This window comes from Mytilus trossulus, chromosome 12 (genome assembly GCF_036588685.1).
Source record: "Mytilus trossulus isolate FHL-02 chromosome 12, PNRI_Mtr1.1.1.hap1, whole genome shotgun sequence".
NCBI lineage: Eukaryota > Metazoa > Mollusca > Bivalvia > Mytilida > Mytilidae > Mytilus > Mytilus trossulus.
The window spans coordinates 4,606,183-4,619,367 of NC_086384.1; the positions used below are offsets into that span (position 1 = coordinate 4,606,183).

Genomic DNA, 13,185 nt, shown 5'->3' on the forward strand with positions numbered 1-13,185 from the left:
AATGGAGGAAATTGATAATTAGGGTGAGTTTTTCAAGACCAGCACAATAACTCTTCGCAAAATTGTCAGATCGGAACAAAATTCGAACTTGATGTTACTGAACCTGATAAAACAATACACAAAATATCAAATCAATATCTTCAAGGACAGAGATAAAACTGTTGAAAACTGTTTTGTAAGAGTGATGGATATATTAAGTGTATAATTATAAGATATCATATATATTATACAAGATATTTCATAGATTATTATTATATCTTATAAACTATATAAGATATCTTATAACCTATATGATATATCATATAGTTTATAAGATATCTCATAAATTTATGAGATATCCATATAAAGATATATATGAGATAATCTATAATAGATTTATCATAAACTTTCCTCGCCCACCCTTAATCACAATACTATGAGTGGGTTTGGACTTAGTGAAACCCTGCCAAGAATGTAAAATATTTCAAACAGAATGAGTATACCACCTTGTCCTTTATGGTTTAAAGCTCTTCATCTTCTTAATAAGCTTTCGATTATCAAATATTTTGGCCTCGACATCACTAGAGAGACATTGATTAAGATGCACATCTGGTGTAGAAAAATTGGAACAGTTCATATTATTAAACTTTTTATTCTTTGACACAAAGGTCTGGTAAGACAGTTTTCTTGGGTGGGTAGTAAACTTGTTGAAGGTATCTCTTGAATATCTAAATAATGTATGACTTTCTCTAATTTTTGTGCTATTTTCACATTTCTTGATCGCTGTGAGATAAATATATCTCCTCACTAGTGAAATATTCTTGGGTTTCTACTGAATTTCCATCGTGTGATGTCATGAAAAGAGGCTACCATGTTTGATGATGTCACATATAAAGAACAAAACTTTCTACAAATTTTTGAAAGGGAAGGATCAAAATCATTAGAGAAACAGTTTCCACCCCTATCACTAAGATATTACGATAAGTCTCCAATCTCAACAGTTAAACTTTAATTATTTAAAAATCTTGGCAAACTTTGCTCTTTCAATATTAGAATTTAACTGTCTAGTGAAGAGAAATTTCATAACACACATATTGCAGTGATAGAATCTATATTTTTCACCATATAGAACTGGGAAAATAATGCACAAGATCATCTGTGAATAAGTGAATCGACACAAAAATAAAGTTCAGACACAAATCCCAATGTGGTCTTTTCCACTGTATTTTAATATTTATATCCATTTCATACATAACAAAGTTTTTAATACTAAAATTCTAAAACATTTTGGCACATAAAAGTCATTGACCAAACAATATTTTACTTTCTTTTCTTTCCTTTCTTTGTCATTTTCTTAATTGTTCGATCTAATCCATCTTTCTCTTGTTCAATTTGAGCTGCTATTAATGTCAATGTCGTCTTATGTCTCTCCTGAATGATAAATACAATTACAGTGGATTTATTATTACACATAGGATACCAATGTTTGTGTGTATTAAGTGTACAGTGGAACCATGATTCTAATTTTAAAAAAAAATCCTTAGGAAATACATGACTTCGTTAAATGCACAAAATTAAAGTTATTCTCAATCAATGAAAAATAAGTACCCATCAAAATAAAGTAATCTGCAATATCCACTGAGTAAAATTTTGAAGCTTTCTCAGACTACGACACAGGCACTTGTTTCTATCCATTGGAAGACCCACTATCAACATTCATTTACGAGAAGGTACCCAACTACTTTTTTCACCTCTACGCTTAAAACCCTTATTTCTTTGTAAATTTAGTCTTAATTTTTTTTGTAATATACACCATTCGGTTCATAAAAAGTTTATCTTTCAGGTGATATGCATTGTATTTACCCTTAGAGTACCCCTTACACTCCAGTACACAAGATTTGTCAATAAATTTTCAATATTATCATTTAAGTCCTCCTACAAAAAAAAAAAAAAAACGTTTTAAAGCAGATAAATTCAAAACCGCTTGTGATTGGTGGGTTCATAGTTCATAGGTTCATTCACTCTCTAGATTTTACTTTAATCATTTTTGACTGTTAAGACTTATCCTTAACATTAATCATTTTTGACTCTTAATAGTTATCAAAATTACCAGGATTATAATTTTATACGCCAGACGCGCGTTTCGTCTACAAAAGACTCATCAGTGACACTCAGATCAAAATAGTTAAAAAGCCAAATAAATACAAAGTTGAAGAGCATTGAGGATCCAAAATTCCAAAAAGTTGTGCCAAATACGGCTAAGGTAATCTACTCCTGGGGTAAGAAAATCCTTAGTTTTCGAAAAATTCAAAGTTTAGTAAACAGAAAATTTACAAAAAATGACCATATAATTGATATTCATGTCAACACCGAAGTGCTGACTACTGGGCTGGTGATACCCTCGGGGACCAAACGTCCACCAGCAGTGGCATCGACCCAGTGGTGTAAATAGTTATCAAAATTACCAGGATTATAATTTTATACGCCAGACGCGCGTTTCGTCTACATAAGACTCATCAGTGACGCTCAGATCAAAATAGTTAAAAAGCCAAATAAATACAAAGTTAAGACTTATCCTTAACTGTTTTATGCAAATTATCTAAAAGGGAACTAGTTGTATTTTGTAGGAGGACTAAAAATGATCAAATGAAAATTCATTGACAAATCTTGTGTACTGAGGATAAGGGGTACTCTAAGGGTAAATACAATGCATATCACATGAAAGATAAACTTTTCATGAATAGAATGGTGTATAGAACAAAAAAATTGAGACTAAATTCACAAAGAAATAAGGGTTTTAAGTGGAGAGGTGAAAAAAGTCATAAATCTACATAGCCCTTTGTAGCCGCTACAATATTGAACCCAACCCTGCTTTGACAGGCTAGTAATTACTGTAGGCGAATTACTTACTTACACCACTCTGCCACCTAAGCCCCCTTTCACACATTATATTTTATATTTTTAATGAAATGTGCAATGATATTTTTAAAGAACTTATCATTTTATTGTTAATATATAAGAGTTGGTATATAAGAAACTCTTACAGTAAGGCAGAAAATAAATTGTTTGGGTGAGCAATTCTAAATTCTTTACTTTTATTAATTCCTCTCTAAGTATTCTTTAACAGAACTCAATCAAATAACCAATTATCTTGGTTAGTTGGCTGGGCCACCGCACACATTTTTTTAACTAGATACCCTAATAATGATTGTGGCTAAGTTTTGTTAAATTTGGCCATTAATTTCAGGAGAAGATTTTTGTAAAAGATTACAAAAATTTACGAAAAAATTTACTATTGAAAATGACTATAATGGGCAATAACTCCTTTAGAGGTAACTGACCATTTTGGAAATGGTGACTTATTCGTAGAACTGACTTTGCTGAACATTATTGCTGTTTAAAGTCTATCTCTATATATAATAATATTCAAGATAATAACCGAAAACGGAAAATTTTCCTTAAAAATACCAATTCAGGGGCAGCAACCCAACGATGGGTAGTCTGATTCCTCAGAAAATTTCAGGGCAGATAGATCTTAACCTGATGAACATTTTTACCTCCTATCAGAGTTGGTCTAAATGCTTTAAATAGTTTCAGAGATTTAAGCTAAAAACTGCATTTTACCCCTATGTTCTTTTTTTAGCCATTTTGGCCATGTTGGTTGGCAGACAGGGTCGTTGGACACATTTTTTAAACCACATACCCTAATGATGATTGTGGCGAAGTTTGGTTAAATTTGACCTAGTAGTTTCAGAGGAGAAGATTTTTGTAAAAGTTAACGGACGACAACGATGGACAACAGACGCCAAGTGATGAGAAAAGCTCACTTGGTCAAGCTAAAAAGGAAAAAGCATGAAATCAAACATCCCTAAACATAAAAGTTTTTCTCAATCCTTTTTTCATCTTTTCTCAACATAAAATTGATAGACAGGCTATGTTAAAATTATCTGTACAAAAGTTTGAATTTTTTGTAACACTAAGGCTTTTCTACCTCAGAAATAGATTACATTAGACCTTTGAATTTGCAAAATGTCTAGGAATTTCGGTCCTCATTGCTCTTCATACTTTATTTGGCCTTATTAACATTTTTTTATTCGAGAGTCACTGATGAGTCTTTTTAAAGACAAACGCTCGTCTGGCGTTAATACATAAATTTAATCCTGGTACAATGGGTTTACTATACAGTTGTAAGTTTTTAATGGGCTAAATATATGTATCTGATATTCTTTTAATAAATTTAACAAATAACTCCAATATTTACCAGTTCATCTCTGGTCTGTTGTTCTCTATGCTGCTCATCTTCAATTCTCTTCTTTTTATCATCTTCTTGTTTCTGTTAAAACAAAATTTAAATATACCTCACCTGATATAAACGTGTCCCAAGTCAGGAGCCTCTGGCCTTTGTTAGTCTTGTATTATTTTAATTTTAGTTTCTTGTGTACAATTTGGAAATTAGTATGGCGTTCATTATCACTGAACTAGTATATATTTGTGTAGGGGCCAGCTGAAGGACGCCTCCGGGTGCGGGAATTTCTCGCTACATTGAAGACCTGTTGGTGACCTTCTGCTGTTGTTTTTTTTATTTGGTTGAGTTGTTGTCTCTTTGACACATTCCCCATTTCCATTCTCAATTTTATTGTTAAATCTAAGTTAGACAAGCAAGTCAGGAGCCTCTGGCCTTTATTAGTCTTGCATTAATTTAATTTTAGTTTCTTGTGTCCAATTTGGAAATTAGTATGGCGTTCATTATCACTGAACTAGTATATGTTTGTTAAGGGGCCAGCTGAAGGATGCCTCTGGGTGCGGGAATTTCTCATTGCATTGAAGACCTGTTGGTGACCTTCTGCTGTTGTTTTTTCTATCGTCGGGTTGTTGTCTCTTTGATACATTCCCCATTTCCATTCTCAATTTTAATGTTCCAATTTAAAAGGGACATTACTCAAGAATGATGTCAGTGGTACTACCTAAACAAGCAACTGTGAATAAGTTTCATAACATTTGGTTGATGGTTGTAATATATGATAAAGTAATAACTACTTCAGGTAATAAATAAAATTTGTAATGAAAATAAATGTTTATTTTTTTTCTGAAAATTTTATACCTGCGAGCCTCCTTAAGTGGTAATAATCATGATAATACATTTGGTTGAGGCAAAATGAAGTTAAATTCTGGGAACTGCAAATTTGAACGTTTTTCCATTCATAAAGGGACATTACTGCAGAATGACGCCACTCATGTTTGTTGGTAATAAGCATTGTCTTTTAATCTAATAACATTTGGTTGAGGGTAACTAAAGTAAGAGAACAGAAACTAATTTTTGTTTATCAGAATGTTGTACAGACAGACCAGGGTGAAACTAAATGCCCCTTTCACCGTGGCAGGGGCATAAAATTGTCTAGCTGATTCATATTGTTTTAATCCTGTAACAGACATACCTGTCTGCGTTGAGTCTCTTCATACGAGTGATAGTTTGGACATTGTGGCCACTTCCTGTTGTGCCCTTTTTGATGACAGTTTCCACACGTAACATTTGCCATGTTGCCACTGATCTGACTAGAAGATATTGATGATGAAATACTCTGACTAGAATCAAAAGCTGTATGTTTAAATGGTAAGGATGTGTTCTGGTTGATATATGATGTTCCTGCTATAGGCTGACTGCTGTGTGGATTTCCTGCAGCAGAAGAGGCTGATGTGAAGGAAAATGGCTTCTTCTTCTCTACAGGACTGTGTGGTGGTGATATAGTAATGGCATCGTTTTCACTCAAGCTTGGCAGAGAATCTAAATATGGAAGAAATAAATGTAGAATAAAACAGCGCATTTTAAAAAATATATTTATGGGACTGTCATACAAATGAGAGGTTAAGCTATTTATAAAACCAGGTTTAATCTACCATTTTCTACATAAGAAAATGCCTGTATCAACTCAGGATTCTAATGCAATTTGGATGTAACAATTTTTTTCATTGGCTAAAAGTTGCCGTCAAATCCACAGTTGACTAGGCGTAACTAAGGAGGGACCAGCCATTTTGAATTGGTGAATCAACAAATGTTCGATTACTACTATATAATCGAAAATAAAACAACACCTACCTCGAATTCGCCATTTTAATGTAATTTTATCCGAATTTGAAGCGTACAGGTAACGTAATAACTTCCAGTTTGCAAGTTTTCATTTGTATGACGTCACGTTTAGCCATGACGTCTTTGTGCCAAAATCATTCAATCAGTTTCGCAGATTTTTTTTATTTGACATATTTAGACATTTTTCCAAGTTTTATCGGATTTTTTCTTTTTGTAATGCATTAGAATCGGAATAACAGTACTGTAGTTGAAGAGTTGCCACCGTCAATTTTGATTTGACGGTCGCAAATCTCCGTTTTACTGTCTCCGCTACGCGTCGCCAGTAAAACTGCATTTGCGACCGTCAAATCTACAATTGACGGTGGCAACTCTTCAACTACAGTACTGTTATTCCTTAAATATGACAGTTGTTATCCATTTGTCTGATGTTTGAGATTTGATTTTGCCCACTCAAGCTTGGCAAAGAATCTATATCATTGAAATAAATAAAAGAGAATCAATATAATAATTTAAACATTATATTTGGTGTGTATCTCCTACCTCATCAGTATTTTTTGCTCTAATATACAAATAAAAAAATTAAATCAATGGAAATATGGAAAATTTTAAGAAATAGATATGAATAAAAGATAACCCTGTCCCCATTTTTTGACAGGTGAGCTAAAAATATTATCATAACTAATTTGTTTAAGTAATGTGACCAGTTTTCACAGATTAAAAACCAACTTGTGATTATTGTAAATCTGTCCTAATTATTTTAATCCTGTTAACCTTTGTAACTTATGAATTATAATTCTAACATTTCATTTAATCTAGACTTAAGACATTTAATTAGGTTTCATTTTCAAGGACAGCTGCACTTAAAATTTATGTTTATATAGACGATCAACAATGGTGTGAAATACAGGCCACCACTGTAACATGTCAAGTATATTACAGCTTTAATCACTTATGATAGATAGATAGTTTATTCTCATAAAACCATGCAAGTACAAAGGTTACAGAGAAGTTGAAAAATATGAAAATAATAAGGTTACACAAAAAAAACATGTGACTTGATAAAAAGCAATTTATTTCCCATAAAATATTACCTCCATCAACTGAAACAGGCTGCCATGATGAACTACAGGTTTTGGGAGATTTCTTGGTTGAATTGTCAAATGTCCTTGTGGCTAAAGTTATTCCTGAAGACGTATTTGCTTTTACAAAGGATGAATTGCTTGATGTACTTGCTCTGACAGGTGTTTTGGCATATGATGTTTCTGGAAAAGACTGCTTTCTTGGACTGGTGAAGTTTGACCCTGAATGACCTCTGTACTTGACATTTTGACTTTGTCTTACTTCCTGCAACTATATGAAACAAGTAGAATTTACAATTTCACGGCAGATTATTAATTGTAACTTTAAAATAAAAGATGAAATGTGATAAATTACCACATTAATGATTTTTTTTTTGCAGCTTTGCTTATTGTCATTGTACATGTTGTATGTGTGTTTCAAAAAAACATAACATTAGCCACTGAATTTAGTGGCAGATCCAGGGGGGAAGTTCCAGGAGCTGGAACCCCCTATTTTTTGGAAGATCAATGCATTTGGATGGGGACATGTAGTTGGAACCCTCCCCCTTGTCCTGGGTGATGACCCCCTTTTTAAAATGGATGGATCTGCCACTGGAATTAATTCTATTATTGAACAGTGAAAATGGATTCAAAACAGTAATCAGTATTTTATCTCGTTAATATCATAATGTATATTGTTATAATTGATAAATTGTATTAATATTGCATTTGTATATCTGTATGGTGGTTCAAACCAGCATAATAAACACATAATAAGGACATACAAGTATAACTATCCATACTATTATAAATATATATATAAAAGTACATCTGAGTCAGTGACGACTCTACAACAGATTTATCCATTGGATCACCAGCAACGATGGTGATACATAGCTGTGTACATTATGTATATACAACTCCCCTAAACATCAACCCAATATTCTCATGCAACAACGTTTATAACGTTCATTTTGATTGGATAACGTCACTTATTTACGTGGCATCAATTGACAATTGATGCTATGAGATGGACGCGCAAGGGCCGACAGCATATGACAATGTATGACAGATTTTAAATACATGTTTTAACGTTGTTTTCTGTCAGTTTCATTAAAAATAACGCGTCGCCAGTAAACTTAATTTGCGTCCATCAAATCCCCAATTGATGCTGTCGGAGCTTAAAATACAATACAGTTATCTCCTAAACATGGTAAATTGTGGAAATCCAGATCTGGTATACTAAAAAAAAATTCACACCGTATGTTTGTAAACATCATGGCCACAAGTTAAAAAAACATTTTCTGTTTAGTATTCAATTTGTATTAAGATCCATTTTGTTACATCTTGTGATCAATTTTATTTGGCAATCACCAATGGCAGTCAGTTGTTCGACCTGTAAGTCAAATGCGTTTTGTTTAAATATACTTTTTCACTTTTTTGGTCTTTTGGACCCTTCTACAACGAAATTTGTTTTACATGCACACGTTTAAAAATTGTGTTTTTTATCCAACGCAATCATAGCTTTAAACGTAGTTTTCAATTTAGACTCATATATATATACATATATTTACAACTCGTCTAAACATCAACCCAACAATGTTAGATCTGTAAATTTGCTTTCGCAAATTCTTCCCTCACCGGGATTCGAACCCATGCTACTTATTGAGGAAGAGCAGACTTTAAAAAACTTTAAAATTACCTGTGTCTGAAGATCTGTCTTTGACCTTTGAATAGCCTTTAACCTTCTATCCCAAATTTGTTCAACAGCAGCCTGTGTATTTAGCATTGGATAATTGTCTTCTTCATGCTGGGAAAATAGCGGTTGGCTGCTTACTGAAAAATATAGAAGCTTTAAATAATTCCATTAGGTGGCACTGCAGTAGCTGTTCCACTTTACTGTCAATGTTTTCCTTGTTGATGTTGTTTGTTATAAAAGCACATTTAATGAAACATTTCAAACAATACCCTGTGCAAAACAAAATCCCCGCTAAATTGTATTTATCAATTATTCAATATTGAATGTGCTTTTAAAAGTTATTTAACTTGGAGTACAGCAATCAACTGTCTAGTATGTAGAAAATCTAAGTTCAGAAGATGTTTAGTTTGACAGTTTGACTGTACAAGTCATTTTTATTTGCTTGAAGAAGTAAATAATAATATACTTATATAAGAACATTTTGCTATGTTCATATTATCTTACAAGGTTTGACAATGTCCCCCTTTATTTTCTCCTGAAGTTTACTTGTATCAATATTTTTTGGCTTAATCCCTTCAATTCTGAAGTTTCTCAATTTAATTGTTTCATATTTTTCACGTCCCAACCTTTTTTAGCCAATCTATAGTCAATTTGATAGAATGGATTATTTTTTCATTGTTGAAGGCCTTACAGTTGCCTATAATTGCTTATACCACTTCTTTGAACTTTGTAGGATAGTTGTCTTTTTGGCAATCATACCACATTGTCTTAACTATATGTTATATGTTTTTGAATGGTCTTCATCTTGTGTTTTGGTTTTCTTTCAAATATAAATATATATAAACGAAAGAGAGATAAGTATGAATTGTATCACAAAGTAAACCAGATGCTTCGCAGGGCGTAGCTTTATACGACCGCAGAGGTTGAACCCTGAACGGTTGGGGCAAGTATGGACACAACATTCAAACTGGATTCAGCTCTAAATTTGGATTGTGATTAAATAGTTGACACAGCATAGGTTTCTGACACAGAATGAATGTGTTCTAATGAACTTAAATTTTTTGTTTTCTCTTAGAGCAATTCACTATGCTGTTCAATATTAATCCACTCAAAATAATGTTTGAAGGAATTTTCTTTTTATCTATGAAATTTCAAATGAGAAAAATTGAACCCAATTTTTTAATCACATCCCCCTTTCCCTTATTCCAAAACTAATCTCAATTAAAATATTCTAATGGAGTTTGCAACAATAACTACTCATTTAAATACATCATAAAATAAACTGTAAATAAAATGTAAAAAAACTGCTTGTTATCACTGAATGGTAAAGATTATTTAAATTTATCAGTTGGTAGTAAAAAGTGAATATACATTGTATATTGTATATAACAAAGATTTAAGTTGATTCTGGACAAAGAAAGATAACTCCAATTAAAAAAAATTCTTGCAATAAGATATTTCTTGCTTACTATTTTGGACAAAGAAAGATAACTCTACTTAAAAAAAAATTTGCTATTTCACAATATTGTGAAATTAGATATTTCTTGCCATTGCATAATACTGTGCAATTGAAAAGACTTGCTATTCCACAATACTTAATATAATAATTTTAGATCCTGATTTGGACCAACTTGAAAACTGGGCCCATAATCAAAAATCTAAGTACATGTTTAGATTCAGCATATCAAAGAGGCCCAAGAATTTAATTTTTGTTAAAATCAAACTTAGTTTAATTTTGGACTCTTTGGACCTTAATGTAGGCCAATTTGAAAACGGGACCAAAAATGAAGAATCTGCATCCACAGTTAGATTTGGCATATCAAAGAACCCCATTTATTCAATTTTTGATGAAATCAAAAAAGTTTACTTTTGGACCCCGATTATGGCCAACTTGAAAACTGGGTCAATAATAAAAAATCTAAGTTCATTTTTAGATTCAGCATATCAAAGAACCCCAAGGATTCAATTTTTGTTAAAATCAAACTAAGTTTAATTTTGGACCCTTTGGACCTTAATGTAGACCAATTTGAAAACGGGACCAAAAGTTAAGAATCTACATACACAGTTAGATTCGGCATATCAAAGAACCCCAATTATTCAATTTTGATGAAATCAAACAAAGTTTAATTTTGGACCCTTTGGGCCCCTTTTTCCTAAACTGTTGGGACAAAAACTCCCAAAATCATTAACAACTTTCCTTTTATGGTCATTAACCTTGTGTTTAAATTTCATAGATTTCTATTTACTTATACTAACGTTATGGTGCGAAAACCATGAAAAATGCTTATTTGGGTCCCTTTTTGGCCCCTAATTCCTAAACTGTTGGGACCTAAACTCCCAAAATCAATACCAATCTTCCTTTTGTGGTCATAAACATTATGTTTAAATTTCATTGATTTCTGTTTACTTAAACTAAAGTTATTGTGCGAAAACCCAGAATAATGCTTATTTGGGCCCTTTTTTGGCCCCTAATTCCTAAACTGTTAAAACCAAAACTCCCAAAATCAATCCCAACCCTTCTTTTGTGGTCATCAACCTTGTGTCAAAATTTCATTGATTTCTATTTACTTAAACTAAAGTTATAGTGCGAAAACCAAGAAAATGCTTATTTGGGCCCTTTTTGGCCCCTAATTCCTAAAATGTTGGGACCAAAACTCCCAAAATCAATACCAAACTTCCTTTTATGGTCATAAACCTTGTGTTAAAATTTCATAGATTTCTATTCACTTTTACTAAAGTTAGAGTGCGAAAACTAAAAGTATTCGGACGACGACGACGACGACGACGACGACGACGACGACGCCAACGTGATAGCAATATACGACGAAAATTTTTTCAAAATTTGCGGTCGTATAAAAACTTAGGGCCAACCTTAAAAATATCTTTGTTTCCCCTCTCCGACGGATATTATCAGTGTATAGGTAGATAGGTAGGCAAATTATTTTATTTTATTTCTTTATATAATTTTTCTATATTGAATTTTTACAAAATTCAACAGGTAGATAAGTCAAGAAAAGTGGGGTATTCCCTGTATTCAGTGTGCACCCAAGTTTTCTGGTGTTAAAAACAGTTTACAGGGACCTCATTTTTTCCTTTTCACTTTATGGTATGAAATCTACAAAAGCACACATTCTTCATGTGATAACAATGTTTAATGAAAGCAAGTGTTACTTAGTTAAAAATCAAGCTTATTTCAAGTCTAATTTGATGCATAACATGCATAACTCACATGAACAAAACAATTCCTGTGTTCACCAAATCATACCTTGATCATCAATTATGAGATGACAAAAAGATATGTTAATTGCCTAGGAATTAAAATTCAAAGAATAAAAATTTTCAATAGAAGTGAACATAATACACCTTATTGCCATTTGTCCGCCATTACTGGATATCACACAGGTTCCCGTAAATTTTTGACGTCATAAAACAAAATGTCTGACTCCACAATGGAAAAGTGATTGTTGTTTGCGTCAAAAGGTTCAAGCAGCCGGGTCAGCCGGGATTATTCAGTTATGTTCAATTATACATGGATCATGCAGCTTGGTCAATTAATTCCTAAACAAAAGATTTGTATGTTTTTTTCAAGTTCTAGAAAAAACAAGGCTTTATACTTATTCATTTTTTGTTGTTCCTAGAATACTTTGAGTATTTACAAATTCAACTGATGCAGTTATAACTTAAAACGTGCCCTTTTGTAAATTTCATGCAATAAATTGAACCAGATGCTCCGCAGGGTGTAGCTTTATACGACCGCAGAGGTTGAACCCTGAACGGTTGGGGCAAGTATGGACACAACATTCAAGCTGGATTCAGCTCTAAATTTGGATTGTGATTAAATAGTTGACACAGCATAGGTTTCTGACACAGAATGAATGTGTTCTAATGAACTTAAAATTTTTGTTTTCTCTTAGAGCAATTCACTATGCTGTTGAATATTAATCCTCTCAAAAAAATGTTTGAAGAAATTTTCTTTTTATTTATGAAATTTCAAATGAGAAAAATTGAACCCAATTTTTTAATCACATCCCCCTTTCCCTTATTCCAAAACTAATCTCAATTAAAATATTCTAATGGAGTTTGCAACAATAACTACTCATTTTTAAAAATACATCATAAAATATTAAGATGTAAAAAAAACTGCTTGTTATCACTGAATGGTAAAGATCATTTAAATTTATCAGTTGGTAGTAAAAAGTGAATATACATTGTATATTATATATAACAAAGATTTAAGTTGATTCTGGACAAAGAAAGATAACTCCAATTAAAAAAAAATCTTGCAATAAGGGTGCTATAAACAGTTTCGTATAAAAAACTAGGGGTTATTCCCCAACTAAAAATAGACTTGGAGGGAAGTCCCT

At 32.3% G+C, this 13,185-nt stretch overlaps 1 protein-coding gene across 1 annotated transcript in view; it reads right to left on the reverse strand.

The window, feature by feature from the left end:
- Positions 1-430: 430 nt before the first annotated feature.
- Positions 431-13,185, reverse strand: part of LOC134693283 (uncharacterized) — a 46,754-nt gene continuing 33,999 nt past the window's right edge. The window contains exons 23-27 of the mRNA XM_063554029.1: positions 8,825-8,958; positions 7,156-7,414; positions 5,415-5,761; positions 4,241-4,312; positions 431-1,410 (exon numbers count right to left, since the gene is read on the reverse strand). Coding sequence (XP_063410099.1) covers positions 1,300-1,410; positions 4,241-4,312; positions 5,415-5,761; positions 7,156-7,414; positions 8,825-8,958 — 923 coding nt within the window. The 3' untranslated portion in view covers positions 431-1,299. The remainder of the gene's footprint in view (positions 1,411-4,240; positions 4,313-5,414; positions 5,762-7,155; positions 7,415-8,824; positions 8,959-13,185) is intronic.